Genomic DNA, 25,473 nt, shown 5'->3' with positions numbered 1-25,473 from the left:
GATGTAGAGTAGGTCCATCATGATGCAGAAAAAACAAACAATGACAACAAAACTCTACTGAAAGGTAAAAGCTACAGATGTATATTCTTCTGACATAAACCACAAAGTGTTGAAAACGATACAAGTATCTCCTCTGTCAGTTCTGTGTTGGCTCAGTATGTTTTCACAGAGTAACACCAGCAGAGCTGTAGCTGAAGACACCACCATTATATCCTCTGTGTTTGTACCTTTGGGAAGGTTTGATACTGAGTGAACTTGTTGATTTTTCTCCCCCTGTGCTTGTGTCAGAACCTGCGGTGTTAATGATGTTATCAGAGCTGAAAACAATCAGCTGAATAATTAAATAGTTGATTGACAGAAAGTGAATTTGTAACTGTTTTGTTCAGTCAGTGTGTGAAGAATGTGAATGTTAGCTTTTTTTATGAAAGTTTTTGATTGTCAGTTTAAAGGAAGGTATTCAAAAATGTCCCCTCGGGAATAATGATGGATATTTTTCAAGAAAATATTTTCGTATTGATTGATAATGAAAGTAGTGAAGACTATTTTCATCTAGGGCCCAGATATTCTGTCACACATGATCTCTTTGGTGTAATTGAAATAAAATTGTCATATGCTTTTCAATAAGCTTTTATTTTAAAAAAAATTACATTAAAAAAAACTTTTTCACAAATTTGTCAAATTGCAGAGCGCCATCAGAGAGTGTCACTGCCGTGAGAAGAGTGAACTTGGTCTGCAGCAGTGTTGTGGTGTGTGTACAATGGCATTCACACGAAGGCCAGCAGTTTTCCTAGCAGAATATTGCACTGTAACTAAAAGATCAATGTTAATCACTTCTCCGGTCAGTGGTCACAATGTTGTGGCTGATCAGTGTATTTGTCAGACAGCAAATATCTGTTTCTATAGTAACATACGGCAAACTAAACAGTTTTGGTCTGACACTCATATCTCAGTATTTCAGCGCCTGATATCTCTGTCACAGCAGACCACATTTTGTGTGTGTGTGTGTCTGGCGACACAGTCAGGCCCAGCAAAGCAAAGAGAAGAATTTGGACTATCTCAGCCACAGCTGTGAAGCCTGCTGGCTGAGCTCTCACTGACTTATGCCTTCAAAATAAAAGTGAGATGCTGAGAGATGATGCTTGCAAACCTGCCTCTGCGTACACATGTTGTTCTGCCCAACATCTGTCAGGAGGATTGTTCAATTCCAACCAGGTTTCTTTATTGTGTTCGCTCTAAAGTATCTTTCCAATCTTGCAACACGCAATTAAAGGCTTTTTAAGAGTTTTTATTTTGAAAATTCTCACAGGAAGTGCTACATTGTTATTGTTGCTTGCATGACAGGTGTTGTATTTACACGTGGGGGAGAGAGAGAGAGAGAGAGAGAGAGAGAGAGAGAGAGAGAGAGAGAGGCGCTCAGCAGCATCCCGTCCTGCAGGAGTGTGATGCAGTCTCACAGAGGAGAGCTGAACTGAACGGAGGAGACAGAGCCGACAGTATGTCCCGTCTCCACATCAGGAGGATCTTTCTCACTCTGTGTTTGGCTCCAACTGTGAGTGACTTATTTTAACTTTACCTCTGTGAAAGAATAATTATAATAATAAAAAAAGAAAAATGATCATATTTTCAATGTAGACAACATGAAGCTCTTTTGCAGGAAATTGGAGGTGTTTGAAAATATCTGAACCTTTAGGAGGGCTCTTTGATTTAACAACAGCATTCTGAAAAGGCCAAAATAAACACAACCTGAACCAGATGTTCACATGTCATCTGTCACCTCTAGACATGTATTCTTGTGGAAGTGGTAGATCTGGAGTAAGTATGAAGTGAGTGTGTGTTAAATGTTCAGCAGTGCAGCTCCAAACGGCATAATGTGTTAATCGTTCAGTGTGTGTGTGTGTATGTGTGTGTTTAAAATCACTTTGGTGAGATGAGTTAGATGTTTCACTACACAGTGTGTGCATACGGGGTGTAGGTATATGTTAACATATTAATATATGTGGCCAGGCTGCCTAAAATTCACTTGGTCTTGCTTAAATCTACTTCTAAAATGTAGTTGTCACTGGTTTTCTTAGTCCCTCATAATAACAGACTGAATATCTTTGGGTTTTGGACTGTTGGTCTGACAAAACCGGAGCTTTTAATCGGTCATGTTGGGCTCTGGGAAACTGTGATGGCTTTTCTAGATGAATCTATTATTCACTTATAAGAGAATAGTCTGCACATTCATCTTTAATTTAAAAAAAAAACATCATTTGCAGCCTTGAGATTGTTGTCTGTGAATTGCTATTATTTTATCATTACTTTGTACTCAGTAATTTACATTTTGATTTGATTTACAGAGATGTGGATGATTGCAGGCTTTGGTTAAGGTAGATACAAGTGAGATGCAATTATGTGATTATGGCTAGAAAGACTTAATATATATTGTGTTTGTGCATTCAAATATGAAATAAAAATGTAATATTAAATATGTATAGTGGGATGGGATATTGCAATATGTTTCCATGTATTCACATTATTGAAATCAGGAGAGTAAACACGATAACCACTTTATTAACCGTCTACATCGTTTGTGCAATTTGTCTTCGCTGATCGACTGTGCAGAAGCCATTCAGGCAACAATCTGTGCACGTGTTGGCCTTTGTACAATCACACTCACAACAGCTTTGTTTTACTGGCCCCCTCTCTAATTTCCGTAATGGGGTAGAAATATGAGAAGCAGGCAAACAGCTGGTGTGATGATCAGTGTGGCACAGAGATGATGGGAACAGGTCAGACACTCATCACTGTGCTCCACTTCATTCTTTTCTCTTTCGCTGCTCAGGATTGCAGGGAATTATAATGAACTACCGAGGCCCATTCATGTTATGCTATCAGAGTGTGCCCAATGGGTTTGAGGCTTTATATCACAAAGTGAGTTTGTCCCAGGCATGTTTTTCCACCAGTACAGTCTCTAAAGATCACTAAAATATTGTGAGTTTGTTATTAGTAATTTTTTAGTCTTGGCCAATTTGCCTGGACAGCAACTAATGATTACAACCCAATACCATATGGCAAATTACATTTGTTCTGACTAGAGGGGGCCTTCATGTGAATTTTCCCATTGGATAACTGTTGACAGGACAACTCCAACTGCAAACAAGGTCAATTATGACTCTTTCTATTATCAATTTTTGATCCATGGAGGTTTTACGAGGTGCCACTTTCCTCAAACTGAGAAAATTGTGGGGATGACATGTTTTTGTAGGCTAGTCGAATTAACATTGCCCTATACTTTACACACTTTTCTATAAATTGATCAATCTAAGTTGTAGAGTTAGAATTGTTTGCAACTGAAGTCCATCTGTAAAGAAGATGAGTCTCTATGTCCGGTGTGATGAAGTTTAATGTCCCCAACAACCTCTTATCCACTTGTTAGCAACCGCCATTGTTTAGATGCGTAAACGCTCCATAATTCAAACATAGGGACATTTACGGACGTATTTTATGCCGTTGAACAAAATGAAGCTTAAGCTTTTTAACAACAGACCTTATTTCAGGAACCCCCCGAAAAACCATTCAAAACCCCATTGACTTCGAGAAGAGGTAACCTTAAATCAGAAAACAAAAAGATATATATTCGCGTTTTAGGACTCATTCCTGCTGCACTCCTTTAAGTTGACCACACAACCAGGAAGTAAGCCTTGAGGAAAGGAAATGTTTTTGTTGTATGTGCCAGGTGAGCACTTCTTATTGGACAGAATAGGCGCCCTGTTTGCGTTCACTATCTTTTATTAAATCTGTGCATTCAGCAGTCCATTAGCTTAGCCTAGCACTGGAAACAAAAGGAAACAGCTGGCTAAACGGCGAGTTGTGGTTTGGCCGTGAACCCTCAATTTGTCCTTTTTACACTTGGATTAAACAATCAAGCTCTAAAATGTAAATAACGAGACTTTAGATGTATGAGTAGGCAGATTTTCTTAGCTTTGGACAGCACTGAGCTAGCATTTCTCTGTTTTCAGTCTTTGAGTGGTATCAATCTTCTCATCTATCTCTCAGCAAGAAAGCTAATAAGCATATTTGCCAAAATGTCAAACAATGTATTGAGTGTATGAACTTCAGAGACAGGCTGTGTTTGTGCTCTCTGATTGACTGAGCATATTTCATATTTTCATGCTGTGCCACAGTACGGCTGCAGCAGCGTGAAAGTGCTCCTCATTCCCTGTTGAAAATAGAAGGCAACATCTGCAAAGTGAGCCCAATCCAATGGCCCCTTTTTGGGTAGTTAGTGGATAATGGGCTTCACCTCTCAGAGAACATTTTTACAGCAGACTGCGAGCTAACCTGGCAGTGTGAAGTGGCTATGCATTTAGTTTCATGGCTCATATTATCCAGATTTACCTTATACAGCTCATCCATCTCTTCATCCCCCCCATGTCTGTTTCTGTTTCTCTTGAATGCAGCGCAGTGTCTTCCTTAATCCCACCTTGCGGTTGAGATGCGTGAGCACGTCATGCGCCTTTGGTGCTTGTAACATTCACTCTCGACTCTCGGCTTTTTGTTCCTCTTCCCTTGTCTTTCCTTTCGGAGCTTTGCTTGCATCTACTCAACTGCACATCATTCTTATGTAGAATAAAATGTCTTCACAGCATCCTCTTGCATATAAAAGGAAGGAAGGGAAGCCATGCGTGGTACATGGCCCCCCATCTGACAAACAGTGTGCCATTTAGCTGTGCGCTTCATGGTAACATGAATTCATATGCTCTCTGCTTTGACTATGAATGCCTTAACTCTGGCAGTGTTCATGCCATCGTAACTGCACAACCACTTGCAGTTTAACAGAGAACAAAATACCGCCGTATGCATCCATGATGCACACTACAAACTCTGATCGGATTCAGTTTTTCAGCAGGAGGCAAAGTAAACAAATTTTTTTCATGTACCCCTGGCCTGCCTTTGAACAGGAAGCGCAGTAATTGCTGCCTAAATTGCACAATAACACCTCTCATTAGCTTATTAGCATAGCATTAGGAACAAAGAGGACCGGCAGCGATCCGTTCTGGATGCTTCCAACACATCCGTTCCCTGTTGATTTAGGGAGAAGTGGTGCTGAGAGCTTGTATATTTGTTTTCCGCTACAGCAACCGTCAGGAGGATTGTGTTCAACTCCAGTTTTATGTTCATACCTAAATAATCCTGACATAATCCTTCAGAGTTAAAGACATAGTTTTATGTCTCTCGTTTATCCTCTAGGTAACTGTCATTCTGCACAAACACTTGTGACGTTTTATTTTTTTGAGAAATCCCATTATTTGCGTATATGCGAGATGCCAAAAAAGTTCACCGTTAAGACACGAAATGAGGAGAAAGGGCCGAGGTGAGTGATCGCATCGGAGAAGCAGAAATCGAGTTTTGGAAAAAGAGTTTTGGTCCAAACCAATTTCACCTATGGCTACTTGTTTACAAATATACATGAACAAAAACAGCACTTTGAATAAGAAGACAACATATTTTGTGTGCATGTTCGACTTTGATGATTAGATATTAGAGACTGTACATTTTGTTATTTGCCACTCACTTTACGGACATTCTGTTTTCAATGTCCAATGTGATTTTGGCCTTGCCTTTCACATACATGCGTGGATGTGGGAACTAGGGGTGCTGAAGGGGCTACAGCGCCCCTTAAAACGAGGCCATAGCATGTGCCGAATTAGCAAGAAGGCCCAGATAATTAAGAAGTTGTCAGAAACAGCGCTTCATGAAATGTATAGTTTCCCCTAACTCAACAACTCACAACATTGAGCGATTTTTTTAGGGGAGTCTTGGGGAATTTCTCTCCCTCTTCATCTCCTTGCTGTTTTTGACTGTAGTTGATGTGGCTGCTTGGACCTATACAATGCTGGTGCTCAAATTTGCCGCAAAACTTCTCAGCACTCCAACCTGTGACTGACTTCCTGCATCCCTGCATATACAGTATGTTGCTACAACCCTGAAAGATTACTCTGAGTTTGGGGTTGAATTCCAGTGTTTTTCCAATAGCAGCATCCCCTCACTCAGATCAAATCAATGCACAACATTATGATAATAAAGAGCTGTCTATGCAATGCGCACTCAGTCATGTAATTTCATGAAATGGCTCCAGGTGTGTTTGTATGGGTGCAGATGTCGCCGTTTCCCTCCTCAGGGAACTCATAGATCTATTTAATGGAAATGTTTATCACACACAACCAGCTCATCCTATTGGATGACACTCAGAGAGCTGGTTAGAGGGGAAACTGGAGTCATCCAGCGGGAGTGTTTGTGGTCCCAGAGGAATTTAGCTTCTGAAGCTTCTTTTCATGCAGAGTTTGATTGTATTTCCCTTCAGGTCTTTAAAAATGAGGTGGAACTGTGCTGAATCAAGGACAAAAAGGCTGTGCAACGTGCCGATCAATAATATATCTTATATCATGTATCTCTCACAACCAAAAGAGAGACTCAAACAGCAGCCTCAAAATTACTCAGTGCCGGAAAAACAAAATGCAAAACATCCTCAAAATTTAGAGTAATTTTGGAAATGGAGGGACATCATGATTATCCGTCAGCCTGTAACTACCTCAATTTATACTTCTTTTTCTGCTTTGGTCTTTTTTTGGTCTTTTTAACGCGCGCTATTCTCTCCTACCTGCTGACATCACATTGTGCCATCCATTTGCCAACCACTATAACTAGAAGATGATGATGTCTTCAAGGCCCAGGCAGAAACTGAATTAAAAACACCATTATTGCAATGACTAATGAAATCAAATTGTTGTGCTGCTTTCAAAGTCATTAACAGCATCATTAAAATCTAACAGTGAACCTGGGGCAACAGTAATTAACACAGACATGGATTTTCTAACATTTTTAACTTTCCTAAATAATATAGATCAAAAATGGAGGTTGAATATGAAAGGACATGATTATTATATGGTCACAAATTGGCCAAGTAAATTAAAATGAAGCAGATAGACATTTTATCAGGAAACGCACGGTGTCATATGTTGTCAGAGCTAATACAAAAAGACCCGGCCTGCTGCTCTGACCTTTACATTCAGGAACGATTACGTTCACCAGCAGCATGATATAAATATGAATGACACTTGAATGTAACCCAGAGTAGTTCAGCCCACTCAAACAAGACACTTCACCTGCTAGCTTCAACCTCCTCAGTAAGCATATACATAGATACAGTCAGTTTTATTGATTATGTGTTGGGAATAAATTAGGGATCTTTTTTTTTCTTTTACTAAAACATTTATTGTTTTCTCAAGATAACATAGAAAAGCATACACCTCACATCACATGTCAACCTAAACAAAACACATATATTCACTATGAAAAATAAGGAATAATAATGGAAGTGAGTGTTTTTTATATTTTCTTTTAATTCTTTTTGCTGAAAACTCAGACAGAACTCCAGGAAGTTATGTTTTTTTAAATTTCAAAAGACGCGCTTGGATGTTTATGACTTCCTTATGAATATTTGTCTCCATCTGACCTTTCCAAGTTGCAGCCATTTATTATCCCGAGCATTTTTCAATTGCAAACAAGTGTAATCCTGTATTTCCATGACTGTGAATGTGTCCAAAAAGAAAGTAAATAGAAAGGTCATAAAATCATAACAGAGAAGATTGAAGCAAAATTGACCTTTTCAGAGAAATATTACTATCCACTGAATATGAACAACAACAGAAGCTTGGCTACAACCAGTGCTAATGAATTGATGAAGAAACTATGTGGAGTTTTTTGACAAATCAATGCTGCAGAAAGTAAACAAAAGCAAAAGGTTGTTTTTTATTTAGCCATCAGTGGCTGTCTAGGTCTCTGAGGATTGATATTAACATGTGTGGTCAAAAGTCAAAAAAGAAAAATAATGAACGAAAATATATTAAGAATGAAATATATCACATTAACCATTTTTTTTAATATGTGTTAACTAACAGTATGTTGGTGTTAATACACGCTCTACTTAACACACACTACTCAGTATACTTTGTCCTTCCCACGTATCCCCCAGACACCCATCAGTCCGTTTCCTTCTCGGAGACAAGATGTTCTTATTTGATTCAGTCCGAGATAAAAGTCAGTCAAATACAAATCTAGTTATTCTGTTTATATTTGACATGAATCGGGGCAGACACAGAAGGATCTCAGAAGGATGGAGCACAGAGTTGTCGGAGGCCAAGGCAATCACCTGTGTCCTAAGGGATAAACTCACTTAATGATTTTTACGGGAAAGCAATTCCTGCCGATGGTAGGGCATTTACTCACAATGAGTCACTGCCCTCTAAAAATTGACATGCACTTGTTTTTCCAGACATATGAAATGCCCTTTAATGCAACTACAGACTACCGCTGTGTCTTGCTTAAACATCCGTACATATCTAATAAAGCATCCCTTCCTTATTAACCTTCCTCCCTTCTTCCCTACCTGTAGGCTTTGTCGAGCCTGCACCCTGAATGCGAGCTCATATACCAGCTGAAGAGAGAGGAGCTCAGCTGCCTTCAGTACATTGCAGAGCAGGCCAACAGAAGCACAGAAGGTGTGTTTTATATTTTAACATCACCCTGCAGCAGCAGCAGCATCGTGCGGCTGCAGTTATGATATGATATATATTGCAAATGTTCCCATTAAGTATAACAGTCTAAGCTGGAATAAATGCTTCGCAGAGAATCATCAGTTGTCGGTGTAGATTCTTGACGGCGTCCCAATGAACACGCACTAAGTGATCAATCAGTGATGCGTCTGTTGCGGAGAACATTAAGGATGTATGTGTGTAGTCTAGCTCAAGATAAAGGTCCTGGTTTGGGATCTACAGTACTTCCTCATTCTTGTCTTAATAGGATTTACTCAGAGGCAGATGTTAAGGCTTTGAGGAATGTTGTTGGGGGCTTTGTGCACGATACACCCCATTTACCTCTACTGCACCACCATGAATATATATTTAAACTGTGTGCATTTCAGGAGCTGGTGTCTGGCAGTGCATACAAATTCATGAAATCTCTCTTCTGATTAACTGCCCTCATAGACACATACTTACTTCTTCCTTCTCCTAAATCTCCTCCGAAAAGGTTGTCAGCCATTCTGGGATGCAGTCGTCTGCTGGCCTCATGCAGTTGTTGGGGAAACAGTCCAAAGAGCTTGTCCTGCGGTCTTCTCCCTCTTCAAAAATAACACAGGTGACTAAAGGGTGAAAGGAGGGAGGTGAGTGGTGTTCAGGCTGAGATAATGATGAGAACAGTGTGTACACCAGTGGGCCAAAATAAATTAAATGTACAAAAAGGAACCTTTAGCTGGTTATACAACACTCTGATGCCTCAGTACGAACTTCATAAGAAAACAATACCATCAGCGAGAAAATTGGCCATTTCTGTGTGAGCTTAGTTATTTCTCATGCCTTCACCAGGACTTATCCTGGTCAGATGATTTATAAAATGAAAACTATTTTTTATATCAGAGTGTAGAGGATAAATTCTCCTCTCGCACGATGTAGTGCGACGTACATCTGCTTTACAAACTGCGTGCCCTTTAGAGTTGGCACCGGAAGCAAAAGGAGGTGGATAGAGAAATCAGAAAATGTACAGCACTAAAATATTTCAAAGTTATTAAGTCATATTACTGTTATTGATCTCACACAGCCGCTAATAGATGCATTACCTTAAACATCCTAAGTAGTTGTGTTTACAAAAATAGTAATATGTTGTCTTTCTTTTACTCGATTTTGAAACAAATGCACAGGCTAGCCAGATCAAGATCTTTCCACCATGAGGCGTTGGAGCTCATTCCGCTTTTGTCCACAGGGGTCTTCAGAGTCAACAATCATGAAAGGTCCTTGCAGCAGTTTTAAATTATTGTTCTAATAAAAAGATGTTATTGAACCAGATGATTTCACAAATTATGTTGATTCATTCAGGCCTCTTATTATTATTATTATTATTATTATTATTATTATTATTCTTTCAGTCAAACATTTATTCCACTTTGCTAGTTTAATCAAAAGGTAGGCTATGCAGTTGGTATTCATCTTGGTAGATGAAGTGTGGTACATTTCAGAATTGTATCGCAAAAACAGAATTTTTTAATCTTCATGTAGCCCATTGCAGTCAATGGACAAAGAGCATCTTCTGTCACTTATGGAGCACTTGATCTTGGTAAAAATCAGAAATCAGAAAGCAGAATTTGTCTCGTAACTGAATTTTTGACACTAGTTCAAAATATGCTTTTACACACAACCCTGGTCATTGCCTAAATCATAGTGTGATGCCGTTATTGGCTGATACAGAGTAAATATGACTACTGTTTTTCAATTCTGGTCCTGGAGACCTTTCTGATTGCCTTTTTCAGCACACCTCATTTAAATAATCAGCTTGTAATTTAGTTCTGCAGAAGCCTGACAATGACCCATGTGAGTTTGGGCAGGTAATGATAAAAAAAAAAGGCTTTACCCAGGACCGGGATGAAAAAACACTGTGTTGATTCCTCCTCAGAGATTTTGCTGTGTGGATTAGAGACACGTGGCTTCAAGATTTGGTGATAATTTTGGTCCGAACAGTTCTGCTGATGGACCATGTTGGATTCTCTCCTCTTCATTTTTTTCTCAAAATATCAGGCACTGAGTCACTGCTACACAGCAGCGGTTATTTGTTTTCATGTGCTCAGGCTTGCTAGATTGTCACAGGAGACTGCAATCAAATTAGTTTTTTCTTAAAAAAATTAAAAGATTTGTGTGGAGGCACCCATATAAATGATTTACAAAGTGAGCAAACAAGAACTACCTTGGCACTATGTGCCTGTGAGGATATAAATCAGTGTCTGAACAAGAGCATGCCAACAGCCCTGTGAGGCTGTACTTATGCACATAGACACTTTGAGCTAAATGCTATAATGTCGCATGTATGTACAGCAATATCAGATGGACTCTAAAGAGGGGAATGATTCCCATGTAAACAAATTGTGATCATCTGACAGCTCAACAAGGTTATGAGTTGGTTGTGCGAGGGTTATAAAACACATGCATTGGCCAAATTACAAAAAATCCATAACATTTTTTCAGGGTTTGGCTGATAGAAATCGTCTTCTGCCTGTTTTTCACTTTAATCAGAGCTGTAAGAATAGTCCTACTTTTCTAATTACGACTTGAGTTGGACATGAACACTATCTACAAGTTGGAAACTCTGATATGACATGACAGTGGCAAAGCATCAGTATGCCATCCTGACAATGCTAACATGATGATGTTTAGCAGGTTAGATGTCAATCTATTCTTAGTTTAGTGTGTTAACATGCTACAGTAACATTTTGCCAATTGTACAGCTGAGAATCTTGTTAGTTTTTTGCAAGTTTAGATGAAGGCTAGAGGAAAAATTAAGTTGTATCTATTCATCCTGAGGGGAACATGAATGTCTGTTCCAAATTACATGCAATTAATTTAATAGTTGCGGCATTTCATTTTAAATCTTAAATTTCGACTTCATGGTGACACGAGAGAAAAAATCAGGGACCACAAAAGATAAAATCTTTATTGATAGAACTAAAAAAATCATTCAATTTTTAAACCATGGACCGTGTCAGCATTACTTATTCATATATTTATGCACATGTATACACTCCTCAAAATAAGTCAGGGATATTGGGATATGTGCACATGCATATATGCACCCATATCCCAATATCCCTGACTAATTTTGACTGGTGTATTCCTGGAGACCAAAAATATTCACAAAACACAACATAAAATTTCTGATAAATTACAGAATAAACAATCAATTTAAGAATCCCAAAATCCCTAACTAATACCATAATAATCAAAAAAGGGCAAAGTATAAAACAAAATTAAGCATCCAAACAAGATACAAACAAACAGGATACTCAATGAAAAAAACAAGTGATGAGAAGTTGGGAGCAGACTTGAATAAAGTCAACTTACTAACGGCACCTATTGCTTTCGATGACAATGGTAGGGTAACTAATTAGTCATCATTTACACCTTTAATCAATCTAAAATGAAATAACCAGGTTCAATGCAATCACATATTTTATAAATTTAACCCAAAATGTATAATATCTGCTTGCTTGCAGCTTTTAAGAAAAAGTTGGAGTTTTTTATCTGCAAAAAAACATTTTTTACAGGAAACGTGAAAACTTTGACCTGCTGGAGATACTCGGAAAGTAAAATTCAGTGAATCACCGAAGTCATTAGACTCCATCGTCTGGCCATTGTGGATATTTCATCCCGCACAGTGATGGAAAGAACGAAAAGCCCATCAATGAACATTGCCATCCCAGGAGCTACGTCAGGAACACAGCTAGAAAAACATTTTATTTAGTGAATCTAATCTTAAGATTGTCTCTTCATGGTTGACATTTTGATTGCTCCACGTTTCACCTCAGGTTCAGTGAGCCGTAACTGCACCAGCAGAGGTTGGTCCAGACCTTTACCACCGTACCACGTCGCCTGCAGTGTGGATGATGACATTCCTGAGGTGAGGGTCGTTGGTGCTAAGCAGATAAAGTCGTCAGATTGGGGGAATGGGAACCTCCAGAGGGGATGCATAAGCTGGAGGACACATGCAGAACGAGAAAGTACCAGCTTCGACTTCAGAAATAACCAGACCGAATGAGCTAAATAACATCTATTCAGACATAAAGACTGTAAATGTGCCTCAGGTGAAAAAATACTTTTGCAAGGCAGTAAGTGAAACAAACTTCATCCATCTGGTAATAGCTGAAATTATCTTCTTTCACAAAGAGAGAATGGCGCTTAATCGTACTGAACAGTATTTTTGGGGGAATAATTATAAGAATACTCCCTTTGGTGCGATAGAGAGCATCTTTTGTCTTGCATTAAAGAAAACCTTTTAAGTCTTCCACGAGCAGAAGTGTAAAGTCACCAATTACAAGTTCTGATGCTGCTGTAATTAAGTAGCTTTTTCATGTTCCTTTTTAGGTCCGCTCAGCCGTCTGCTCAGCCAGTCATACTGCCATTACACCCGGCCTCAAAGTATACCGAAAGCTTTCTCACAGTTATGATCTCGTCATCTCTTCAATGCGGTCGAGTCCCAAGCTTGTCCTACAATTTGGTCTCACTCTGAGACATTACATTTCATCTTGAAGCCTGACAGCACGTTGAAAGGCTCACAGAAGCATCTTTCTCATCTTGTTTTTCAGACGGAGCAGTCGTACTTTGCCACAGTGAAGCTGATATACACCGTCGGGTACAGCATCTCTCTGGCGGTGCTGGCTGTTGCTGTGCTGATCCTGTTGCTCTTCAGGTAGGAACACCAGAGGGGTACATGCTCCCCCTGTCCAGAGAACAGACATTTATTCCTTTTTTAATCAGTAGCAGTACATTTTGACTAACTTAAGGCCACATTGTGCCAAGCAATAGCATCGCAACAATGAAGTAAACTTGAACTTGATAGTAGCCCAGCTTCAAGGAAAAAACTCTGATTCTGACTCTTACCAGTTTTTGGCCTTTGTCAACACCTACTGTGTTTAAAATGTGATACTATGGACATGGCTTGTTTGTAGCTTTGCCACATTTAAAACAATGTCTTAGTGTAGTTTATAAAAGGATTAGTTTCTTGTTGAGAGCTAGAAGAAAAGATTGATACCAATCTAATGTCTGTACGCTAAATACAGAATGAAGCAAGAGCCAGCAGGCGGTTAGCCTAGCCTAGCATAAAGGCTGGTAGCAAGAGGAGACAGCTTGCTTGGCACTGTCCAAAATCCAAGAATTAAGAAGTAAAAAAAATACAATAACTGCAGAAAGCACAAACCGATTAAGCTCTGGTAACACGAGTACAGACGAACGGACAAAGCAAACAGGAAAAACAGTTTTTACATCGCATTACCTGTACCAGTGATATCATTTGAGTGAATCACGACAACACTGCAGCTGATTTATTACACGTTACCTGATCTTTCAACAGGAGGCTGCGTTGTGCCAGGAACTTCATTCACATCCAGCTCTTCATCACATTTATCCTGAAGGCTGTGGCAGTGTTCATAAAGGATGCGACTCTGTTCTCAAGTGACGACACAAACCACTGCACCCTTTCCACGGTAAGATAGGACGTTGAGGAGAAGAGGTTTTTGGTCGGATTAAGAAATTCCTACAGGCAGATTTGCCTGTTCTGCATCACTGTCATCACTTACTGCCTGAGCACCTCCTCTCTGATACTAATCCCTCCCTAATTCACTTTATGTCCTTCTTTTCCTTCCACTTTCTTCTGTCCAGTTTGCCTGTAAGACCTCTGTGGTCTTCTGTCACTACTGTGTAATGGCTAATTTCTTCTGGCTCCTGGTGGAGGCGCTCTACCTTAATTCCCTGCTGCTTTCGTCCTTCTATCGCAGTCGTCGATGCCTCTGGGGCTTCAGCCTGCTGGGATGGGGTGAGTTTCCCCATCATTTGTAATGCTGAGCTGCAGAGCTTGGCTCCAATATAACACAATCCCACACTTTGAGACACAGTATTCTTACAAAAAGACTAAACAAAAAGGCAGTTCTTAAGCATTAGTAGATAATAGATGAAAGTTACGCAATGAGGCTTCAAAAGACTGGATCATTTATATTTTAGAGATACTTTAGTTTTCATCCCTGTATTAAATAAATGTTGGCTCAAGGTGAGATGCACTCAGGAAAGAGGAAGAAGCCAGAGAAATGAAGTTTTAGGATAACAACGCAAATAGCCTGAAAAGTTTGCGAGTGCAGTCATTGGTTTGTGTGAGCCACAGCAGCACTGTTACTTCTGTTCATGCAGCCGGTACATTACTGCATGTGCAGACTGAGTTTTTGCCTTTTTTTGATCTTAGAAAATATCCCTGTAATTGGATGCTTTGGACACTTATTCTTCTTGGAGTGCACAGATAGTACACCGTGTGATGATGATGCGTAACTTGCATCTGGTTTGGAACATGGCTCATCCTTTTGAAAACATTTTGCTTTGCATTGCAGATGTCCAGCTTTGTTGATTAACATACCAGGTCACTTGATTTTTCCATCTGCAAATGGGTGTAGAAAAGTGATGTCAAAAATACCCCCAGCTCTCTTCACCTCTTGGTTTTCTTCAAGCGTTTTTCATCGCTTGGTAGAATAAGCCATTACTGGGAGTGCTGGAATTGGTAGCTTTCCCAGTTCCACCGTCGCCGGTGCAGCTGCCAGAACAAGAGGGTCCTGCTCTCTGCGTGTTCCCTGAGCAGCAGGCCCATCTCTTTATGGAGTGTTCTGTCCCGATTGGATAAAGTGGGCAGGGTCAGCAGGGATGCCAGAAAATTTCTTCTTTCTTTTATTGCATGAGCAGGAGGAGGAGAGACATGGGTTACTGAACAAACACAACAGTAATCAACAGTGATTACTGTTGAAATACAGAGCTATATAATACTTATTTTAATAAGAAAATGACTCTTAAAGCAGGTTTAATCAATATCAAATTTGAACATTTGAAACAGTTTGAATACTCATTTCCTGCAGTACTGATACACCTGTACCAGCTGTGCTTTCTCACTCTCTCTTCACTCTGGCAGCGAGTCGACACAAATATTTTAAGGGCCTATCAAACAAAGGTTTCAAAAAAACGCTGAATTAAAGAAGAATTTTTGTTATTTTTTAATATTAAAGACTCAAATTTGGACATTTATTTCTCCACAGTGAAGAATTTGAATTTTTGATTTGAATTCATCTCTAATTAATCCCAAAGAGCATTCTTTTTTACTCCAAACACAAACACTCTCATTATTAGATTCATGGTACAGTAGGTGTATATGTATATTATTTAACACTTCAACAAGCAGGAAGATGCACCGTCCTCCAAAATCAGATGACTGATTTCAGTCTTGTTCTGAGCTAAACAGCTAGATATTTACTAAAGATCTGTGTTTCACACAATCTCACAGCTTTCTTTAGGGACAGCAAAAAGCCGGCAGACTGCCATCAGCCAGCATCCCCAATTTATTACTGCAATACAGCCAGACACTCTCCTGGCTCAGTGGCATCGGCTGTAATTACCAAACAAACTGAATTAAGGCTTCAGTCCCTGAGGCAGTCACTACTAATGTATTAAATTATGTTTGTGGTTTGGATGTTCCTGCAAAAGTTGATTTCTTAAGAACGCATGTATGATTAAATAAAAGGCGTCACTGCCACTGAACTCGCCAGCTGCAATGAATATTGAGACATTTGTCCAAGTGAGACACAGACTGTATTTGATGTGCATGATTCAACTGTGTATTGATTGTGTCTCACTGATGGTGGGTTTTTTTTTGTCTTTCAACAGGTGTACCTGTGCTCTTCATCCTCATATGGATTGGATCCAGGTTGTACTTTGAGGACACTGAGTGTGTATAAACCTCCATTCCTACTTTTACCTCCACAAGCACAATTATTTCTAGTATAGCTTCAGCATTTTCCTGAAATAATGATATGATATACAGTGTACGTTTTTGACAATGAAATACATCTTCATGAGGGATTTTTATGTACTTAACCTTTTAAACAAATGTGTATTTATTTAAAAGACAATCTGCAGACTGACTACACATTTCTAAATGTCTTCCTATATAGATGTTGGGACATCAACGAGGACTCGCCCTATTGGTGGATCATCAAGGGACCGATTGTTGTGTCTATAGCGGTAAAAGCCAAAGCAGTTGCCAGGATAAATGTTGGCACGTTACGTTTCTGTAAACCACGGATACGATTTAAATCTGTACGTTTCATAACATTTCTACAATACGTGGCATATCACACTCTCATCATAAGTGTATGAGCTGACTTTCATGTCAGGAGGAGGAGGGTAAGCTAGGCGAGACGGCTGCCAAGCAAAAGACCACTGTTCAAGGCATGGTTTCAACATTCGTAAGTGCGAAACCACTGGATATTTTTAAAGAGACTTCGGGTCTTTTTCCATTCATGTTTGTTGCGAAAGAATCAGGTATGAAAGAACATGATCTTTTCCAACCCTAACAAAGTGGTTTTTGTGCCTAAAGGATACCAAAGTCTGTCACTGATCACCTTTTTCCCATTTCCTTTTGCTATCTCTGTGTACTCTTTTCAAAATCTCCATCACTTTGTGAAACAACGACAACCTCCAAGCTATTAACCCACACGCTGCAAATGGCACAAACCATGTTCGCTAACGTCACAAACACCTGTTCGCTAACGTCACAAACGTAAACAAGCTAGCAGCTGTTACCTTTTTATTGCAGGGATTTAGCCATTTTCATTCCAGGGTTCAGACAGTTTCCTCTGACTCAGTTTTTTGCACTATTTCTAGTTTCAGTGTTGCCCCAAGATGATTGTAATTGGTTTAAAGACGTGGAAACAAGTTCTTTTTTCTCTGTTTTTTTCCCCTATAACAGGATGAGCATTGCTGCAGCCAGACATTTCTCCAGCGCTGAGACACTCTTCATCATGAGTACAGCGTTGTCACAACAATAAATCGAACATAAAAAATGAAGCATGGAGAAACGTGAAGAAAGTTGCAGCATAAAGAAAATTAAAGTTCAGGGTATCTGTAGTTAGCAGAAATGTACATTGCCAACCAGGTTGTAAATGTTCTCACTGTGCTGAAACTAATCACATTGCTGTAAGCACATTTGCTAGTAGCTGTCGAGGCTCTATCCCCTTAAAGCTGTTTCTGTTTTGCATTCTTGTTTTGTCTATCAACAGGTCAATTTTATGCTGTTCATGAACATCATCAGAATCCTGATGCAGAAGCTCAATCCTCGGCTCATCCAGTTCAACAACTCCTCTCAGTACAGGTGATACTGTCCCAGCACACACAGTTGTTGACTCAGTATGAGTGGCTGAAATTTACGGTGATACAATTTTATCCCGTTTTAAATACAGAAATACGTGAAGAAGCCAATTTTAAACAGAAACAACCATTTATAAGCATCCTCTTTGAGTGTTGCCCCAACCAGTCGCTTGTCTAGTGTAGATGAGAGTTGGTCAAACACCAAGTTCGACTCAATATGACTCCATGACTGACGAGAGGCAGTCTTTCTTTAAAACCAACACACACAATTGTAGAGGTCACAAGGTTACATCTGGACCGCTTAGAATAACACTCCCATTATCTCCACTCTCTCCACAGGTTAACATACATTTAACATACACGTACATCCCATAATTAATGTTTTATACATCAACCATTGTCAGGAGATCAACATCAACAGGAGAGGTTACAAAAAAAGGTTACAAAAAATACTCTTCGGGATGAACTCCTTGGACTCCTTGAACTCCTTGCTAATTGTGTGGAAACTGCTGATTCACCGTAGTGGGCAATGCATAATTCAGTCTGGCCACGTCCACCCTTCCACTTCCCAAAAGGCTTATCAGAAGCACTAATTGAAATAGGCTCACTAATTGGCTGAAAGTGTTCAGGGACATCATGCATATCCGGTTCTGATAGAAGACATACAAAAGGTAAGAGACACTTGACTTAATTGCACCAGTTAAATTAATATGTTCTTCCACACATAAAAAGCATTACACTCACATTTGAATATCCCCACTTTGAATCATGCACCTGCTACTACTTTGCCGCTCGTAAACAGAGGCTGTTTACAGACTGACGCACGCACACACACACACACACAGATACACATAAATATCCTCCTGATCTCATGATTAGCATGTCTTTGGAGCAGCATGTGATTCCCTGAGGTAGTTTCACCTCCTGTGTCTCTTCCTCCTTCCTTCTGTGCAACAGACGCCTGACTAAGTCCACCCTCCTCCTCATCCCCTTGTTTGGCACCCACTACATGTTCTTCAATTTTCTGCCCGACTACTTCAGCGTTAACCTGCGCCTCTGTATCGAGCTCTGCATGGGATCCTTCCAGGTACACACACACATGCACACACACACACACACACACACACACACACACACACACACACACACACACCCGTACAATCACTCAATATTCTGCCAGCTATATATTGTGTTTGCTCTATAATACCCTTAAAACACGCACACACACACACACACACACACACACACACACACACACACACACACACACACACAGAGAGAGACAAACACACACCCATACCCACAATGTAATCTCTCCAGGGAACTGTATCATGTCATGAAACCCTCGTTTGTCTGATCAGTGAAGATGGGAGTGAATATCCATCAAAATAAGTGCATCTAATTTAGACAATATACATTTTTCACGTTACTGGTCTTGAATTGAAAGTCAAGGTTCTTGGATTGGCTCTCTACACTTTTATTCCCTCATAATGCCGCCTGCTTGCAGCTCTCTGAGGCTGTGCTTTGGCAGAGCAGGACTTAGTACACGCTAACATCAGCATTCTAATATGCTCACAATGACATGCTAACATGCTGATCATCAGCAGGTACAATAGTAAGAATATTTACCATGTACTTAAGTAGTTTGTCTCCTCTCTCACGCAACATTGGATGTACAGTCTTTCTAATTTCGTATTGTCACCATCTTATAATTCAACTGTTTAAGGGCAAAGTACAACTTTGTTAAGATGAAAAATATTTTTTGTAAATTGACAAACGTCTCTCCATCTTACTACTTTACATATATTGTACTGCAATAAGGTCCCATGGTGGTCCAACAGAAGGGGAGGGACTTTGTCTACTTTTTTGGGTCACAAACCAAATGGACAAAGTGAAAATTTTCACATGATGATGGAGGTGAAGGAAAAGTCAGGGGATCCATCAAGTGAATACAATTCATCCTGAGGAGGACGTGAATGTCTAAAATAAATTTCATGGAGGAATTTGAATCAGTCCTAATGAGGGGGGACCGGAGAAACAAACATTATCATCCCTCGAGCCACGCTGTTAGCATTGCTACAAAAAAAAAAAGAAGCATACAGTACTTTATACCAAATTCCTATTTGTGTTTTGGCATTCAACTCAGTTATATGCTTTTAAAAAAAGTTAATAAAGACACAGCTAACTTATGGAAAAGGGCTTAGCAGTGCTGTGTTGCTGAGAATGTGGGGGAAGTTTGTCACATCTGCCAAACACATGCAACCACAGAAAATGTGTGACATGTGGCACTAACTGGTTTGCTTGCCCGGTCCCAAAATGAATTTGTTGCTGCCTCTCTTCCTTTTGAGAAATTCAAATTCAGGCAGACAAGTGTGAAATGAGCATGGAATGTATCATTTAGCAAGCTTTGTTCATCAAGAAGGTGAAACAAGAAAGACTGATATCATCGTGCATGTTTTAGCGTAAAGATAAAAGGAAGAGCAGCAGAGTTTACAGCCTTCTCCTCGGGCTTCCTCATGTTCACTCATGTTTGCTAGCTGTGAACATAATAGATTGACCTACTTGTAAATTCTCATTCTTCAGCCTATCAGCTCTCACTTGTGTCTGACATTTAAGCTGTCCACCTTTTAATGATGCGTACCAGTCCTAAATGTGAATGATTAAAACCGTCTCTCCTACAGGGGCTTCTCGTTGCCATTCTCTATTGCTTCCTCAATCAAGAGGTCAGTACAAGCAACACCACTCTTGAGCATGTACTATAACATATTCAACAAATTACACAGATAATTTAAAGCCCTCTGTTGCATAATAAACCTGCGTACCCAGATCGTATGCCTGCAGGAGGTGAGTGATTTAGAGCTGTCGGGGCTTTAAATGGAAAGTAATTTGCCACTTCTCTTCACCTCATTGCATAATGGAGGGACCCCGAGCACTTATGTAAGCATCAAGACTAATGTGAGGCCGACTCCACACAGTATGAGGTCAACACCAGTCTGTGTTTAACACTCAAAACCCATGTTCATCCATTTGGTGCTTTAGGGCCACATGGGTAATAATATCTCTTATCATATCTATCCGTATCCCTTTGCAGATTAAGATAACTGATTTAAATTACAGCTGTGGTCAATCAATGAATGGGAAATTTTCTCTAATGCTGATAATGACTTAATATCCAATAAAATTACTTGTCATCTCTGCAAGGGGAACCCCAGAAGTTTTATCTGTCAAAACTCCTGGGGTTTTTTTGGTCAGGTTTTCAGAGTTTAAAGAAATAGTTGAATATAACAAAGCAGCTAGCCTGACTCTGTCCCAGTGTAACAAAATCCACCTACCAGCTACCACCAACTTTACAATTCACTGATTCACACAAAATATGATTGTATAATTTGAACCAAAGTATTTCAAAGTGAAGCAAGCGGACCAATGGTGTCTTTTAGAAAAAAAATTTCATGGCACTGCTTTTCCAAACTTAACCCTAACACTTGCCTAACACCGCCCCTCACCCTGATATTCTTACCCTAATCCTAATCTCACTCCTCACGCCTAAACCCAACAAGCAACAGCAACCAATCACAGACAAAGTGTGGTGGGTCTCAGCAAGAAACCAATGGGATCCATAATATCAAATCTGTACAGCTAGAAAATGACAACTTAGTTAGCAATTCTGGTGGTCAGCTCTGCAGGGAGATGGAAAATCCACTGTGGAGAAAATGTGGAATTGTTGAGTAAAAAAATGGATCAACTCGGGGGGGGGGACAGATAGTGATCTGTTTTACCTGTAAACCAGTGAATTCGATGCTAGAGGAATTTAATGCTAAGTGCTGTTATTAGACCAATCACAAATCCTACGACAGGTTCATGCTCCGCTTTGCTGACTCCCTGAATTGGCACTCAGTCGTCATAACTTTGAGAAGCCTGGGTTTACTCCATACTAGAACCAGTGTGTAAAACTGACATTGTGCAGTTTTTTTGGGGGTGTGTACCAGACTAAAACATGATTTTTAGATGTGCTAGTTGGCAGATTGTGTTATAGTCCCCTAGTCTTAGTGCTAAACTACTGTAAGCCAACCAGTTGCTGGCTGTTACCTCATATTGGTTTTGATTTTCTCATCTAACTCTTAACAAGAAAGAAAATAAGTGCATTTGTATCATAAACATACATAAACATAGATATGCAGCATATGAGGTGTAACACAGCATCATCTCAGTTATTTTACAAACAGCCAAGTACTGCATTTGTTCTCTCTCTCTCTCTCTCTCTCTCTCTCTCTCTGTGTGTGTGTGTGTGTGTGTGTGTGTGTGTGTGTGTGTGTGTTTATGCCAGGTCCAGACAGAGGTCCACATGCAGTGGCTGAGGTGGCAGGAGAGGAGCTACGGGGTGGTGTCACCTGCTGCCAAGGGCAGTCAGATGGACACACCCTTCTAGTGGTCTCGTGACACATCTTCACCCTCCTCCTCTCGGACTGAGCATTCGCAGAGGATATCTTCTGTGCACGTCATTGTCTCCCAGGGCGCACCACACACCGCTTTTCGAGTCTGTACGTTTTCACTCCCTACTCCATCGCAAACCGTGTCACCGACTTCACTCCTTCAGCCCGAATTGAGGTGAACTTTTCCATGAAGAACGATTCTGAAACTTCATGACATTTTACACAAACTTTTCAGGACAGATCAATTTCATATGCATATCCCATTGGACACTACGGCAACAACTCCAAAAAGGTCAGCTCCAAGATTTCCTTGGAGGCCTCCCTGATTGAGCTGAAGTTAGAAGTTGGAGCCTGGTCAACATGTGATATTCCAGACTTTCTATAATGAAGCTGTGGCCAAATGAAGCACAAATGATTCATCACTCACCTGACATTAGAATTGATTGTTATTAATTAGTTTTATATTATTTATTGGTTATTTTGCATATGTTACACAATCATATATTATTTTTATTATGATTGTGATGTACTGTAAGTAGGTTTATGATTTTTCTTGATCTTTGTACTTATTTATTTATTTATTTGTCATTTATTTAAGTAAGGATCGAGGTCAAAAAGAAAGTCCTCTGCCAATATTGTTATGGACTGCAGCTTAATGAATGAATCTCTTAAAGTCTACTCATGTTAAGCAGTGACATTAGCTGCTACAGTGAAGGTTTTTTTGTAATGTAAACACACTCTTGAACTTTGATGGCACACTGTTAAAAAACGACATCACTGTCGACTTTAAGGTCAAAGCCAATGTAGCGTGTCGTGTTCTGTCATGTAGTGTTTGACTCCACCAATATGAAAAAAGTCTCTGCATCACCATCGCCACCTGGGATTCAACAAAGGACTGGAAAACATGAAGAGACACACTATCATAGTGATAATTCTCACATCTCATGCTTTTTTCGTATTTTTTCCTTGCCTTCAGTGTTTTATATCAGTTATTGTGCATGTAATTATCTTGAAAGTAGAGAAGGTCAAACTCCACACCAACAGAAGCTCCTCTCTCCCACAGAAAACGCTGCTACTGAAACGCCTCATCAGTAGCCCCGCCTTTAATTCTGTGACTTTGTGTCATCACGCTACGTCACAGAGTCACACATTTGCATAAGTTATGCCTAGCAGCTAGTTTGGCACGTCAGAACTTTTTCATCACCGCTGTTCTGTTCACAGGGCTGGCTCGGGCACGTGTGAGCTGGCCAATCAGAGCAGACCGGGTGTTCAGGAGGGGGGGCCTTAAAGAGACACTGGCTAAAACCAAGCGTTTCAGACGGGGGGAGGAATGCAGAGCTGCAGCACTGGACAGAATGAGAAAACTGATGTGTTTTTGAAGCACTAAAGAATGTTAACCTATTCTAGTAGCAACCCAAAATAAAATGATGAACCTGAAAATGGGCAAAATATGTCTCCTTTAATTATTTCATCATCACATCAATATATAACTGTAGCTGCTTCGACTGCATGATTAATGAAATGATAGTGTTTGTATTCTTCATGTTTTATAACCTGATAAAACTATTTCATCAAGATAAAATAACATAAAAATATTGAATTGCTGCCCATCTCCGCACCCTCCAGAATCCTTTGTTCCAACCAAGTGTCTATTATGTAATTGAAACATTTGCCTTAAACTGAATGTACAGACTTTTGTTCTTTGTCACTTTTTTCTGTTGTGCATTTATATCTATATCTGCCTTTCCTGTGCCTCTTTCTATCATGTTTTAATGCCCAGTGGAAAAAAAAAAAAACAGGTTCATAGATTTTTCTGCTTCATTTTGGCTTTCTGCAACCTCTGTAACAAAATGAAGATGTCATCAGCCAGCAGCTACGAATGTCAAATTATTGGTAAAAGCTAAACCATGAAAGCCATTGGAGGGTTTTTATGGCACAAAAAACACTAAGTGAGGTATAATAGAGCTTTCCCCATGTGTTTATATCTGGATTTAGCAACCTGCTTATGCAAAAAATACAGCCTCTGGACTGGAAATATGAATGGTAACACTGTCAACTTCACTCAGTAGCTATCATTGAGTTCCCTTGAGCAAGGCACTAACATCATCCAGTAAAACTGCTCAATGGCCGGCAGCAGAAGACCAGACTTCCTCCAGCTGACTGACAATAAATAAGCACACTTCATCTTTGTTTACCAGGTCTCCTGGACAAGACAATAAAACAAACAACAGCAAAAAACAGATTATAATTCTAAAAGTAGGATAAGAGCAGACGCAGTTAGAGAAGGTAGACTTTTAATAGAGTTTGCAGTAGTCTTGAATCCTTCTGTCAGTCATATTTTGCAGTGCCTGGAGCAGAAAACATGACGGCTTACTGCTCCATTTCTGTTTCTACATTAGGGACGCACTGTAGGCATAAACAGCAGGTGTTTGATCTGAGGTAATGATTGACGATGTTGCATAGTTTTCACTGAAACGCTTCATAGTTAAAAATAGACAATGTACCGATGACTCAGTCAATGTATGGACTGGACAGAGATGACCAATACGAAGCCTTATAATGATGTGTGTTGATCCCTTGGTGAAATTCACAAGCTACCAAACAGTATAGCCTGTCATAAAAAAAACTTACTTTAAGTACTTCTACCTCTGCTTTCTGGGTTGAATTTAAATACCTCCCTGTCCTGTTCACGCTCAACCTGGCAAAAACAGGCTGCGGTACAGATGAGTGCTCAGGTCTCATTCCCTTATTTCATCTGAGCATTTTTAAAGGCTGTACTTGAACACATGATTAAATGGATAAACAGTGAGACATCTGGCCCATTCTGCATAGTGACTACTTTGTGAGCTTAATGTATTTTAAGTACTTCTACCTTGTAGTATTGCTGCTTATACATCGGTACTTCTTCCAGCACTGCCCTGAAGATGTTGTGCATGAAATGACTAAAGGATGAGCTCCATGGCTCAGAAATAATTGGGCTCTGGGTTCCAAAATAGCAGCATTTACTTTAATGTCTCCCACTTTTCTCCAGTCAAAGCCAATTGGTTTCACAGTCTACATGCTCAGGAAAAGGGAGCCTACTTCACTGCAAAAGAGTTGAATTCTTGAGAAGTTATACTTTTACATTAAGGTTACTGACCTCGAAGAGAAGTCACCTGCTGCCATCATGTGGTATCATTAACGATGAATTGTGATGGAGGAGATTTTTTTTTTTTTTTTTTACACCTTTCAGCTGTTTTCTGTCTTCTGTCCACGTCTCTGTGACCTCCAGTGTTTCCTGGGCTGAC

General features: G+C 39.8%; 1 protein-coding gene across 1 annotated transcript; it reads left to right on the top strand.

Annotated features, from left to right (window-relative positions):
- Nucleotides 1-1,468: 1,468 nt before the first annotated feature.
- Nucleotides 1,469-23,800, top strand: ghrhrl (growth hormone releasing hormone receptor, like). The gene is made up of 13 exons (XM_084354196.1): nt 1,469-1,549; nt 8,438-8,543; nt 9,073-9,180; nt 12,392-12,483; nt 13,169-13,272; nt 13,933-14,065; nt 14,241-14,394; nt 16,275-16,335; nt 16,562-16,631; nt 17,669-17,760; nt 18,714-18,843; nt 20,438-20,479; nt 22,081-23,800. The coding sequence occupies exons 1-13, from the start codon at nt 1,496-1,498 to the stop codon at nt 22,180-22,182; spliced, it is 1,248 nt and encodes a 415-aa protein (XP_084210322.1). The 5' UTR covers nt 1,469-1,495; the 3' UTR covers nt 22,183-23,800.
- Nucleotides 23,801-25,473: the final 1,673 nt, after the last annotated feature.

This window comes from Pagrus pagrus (assembly GCF_965226575.1).
Source record: "Pagrus pagrus genome assembly, chromosome: 6".
In the NCBI taxonomy this organism is placed as follows: Eukaryota; Metazoa; Chordata; class Actinopteri; order Spariformes; family Sparidae; genus Pagrus; species Pagrus pagrus.
Note: the sequence above shows the minus strand (reverse complement) of the source record. Positions and strands in the feature narration are given on the sequence as shown.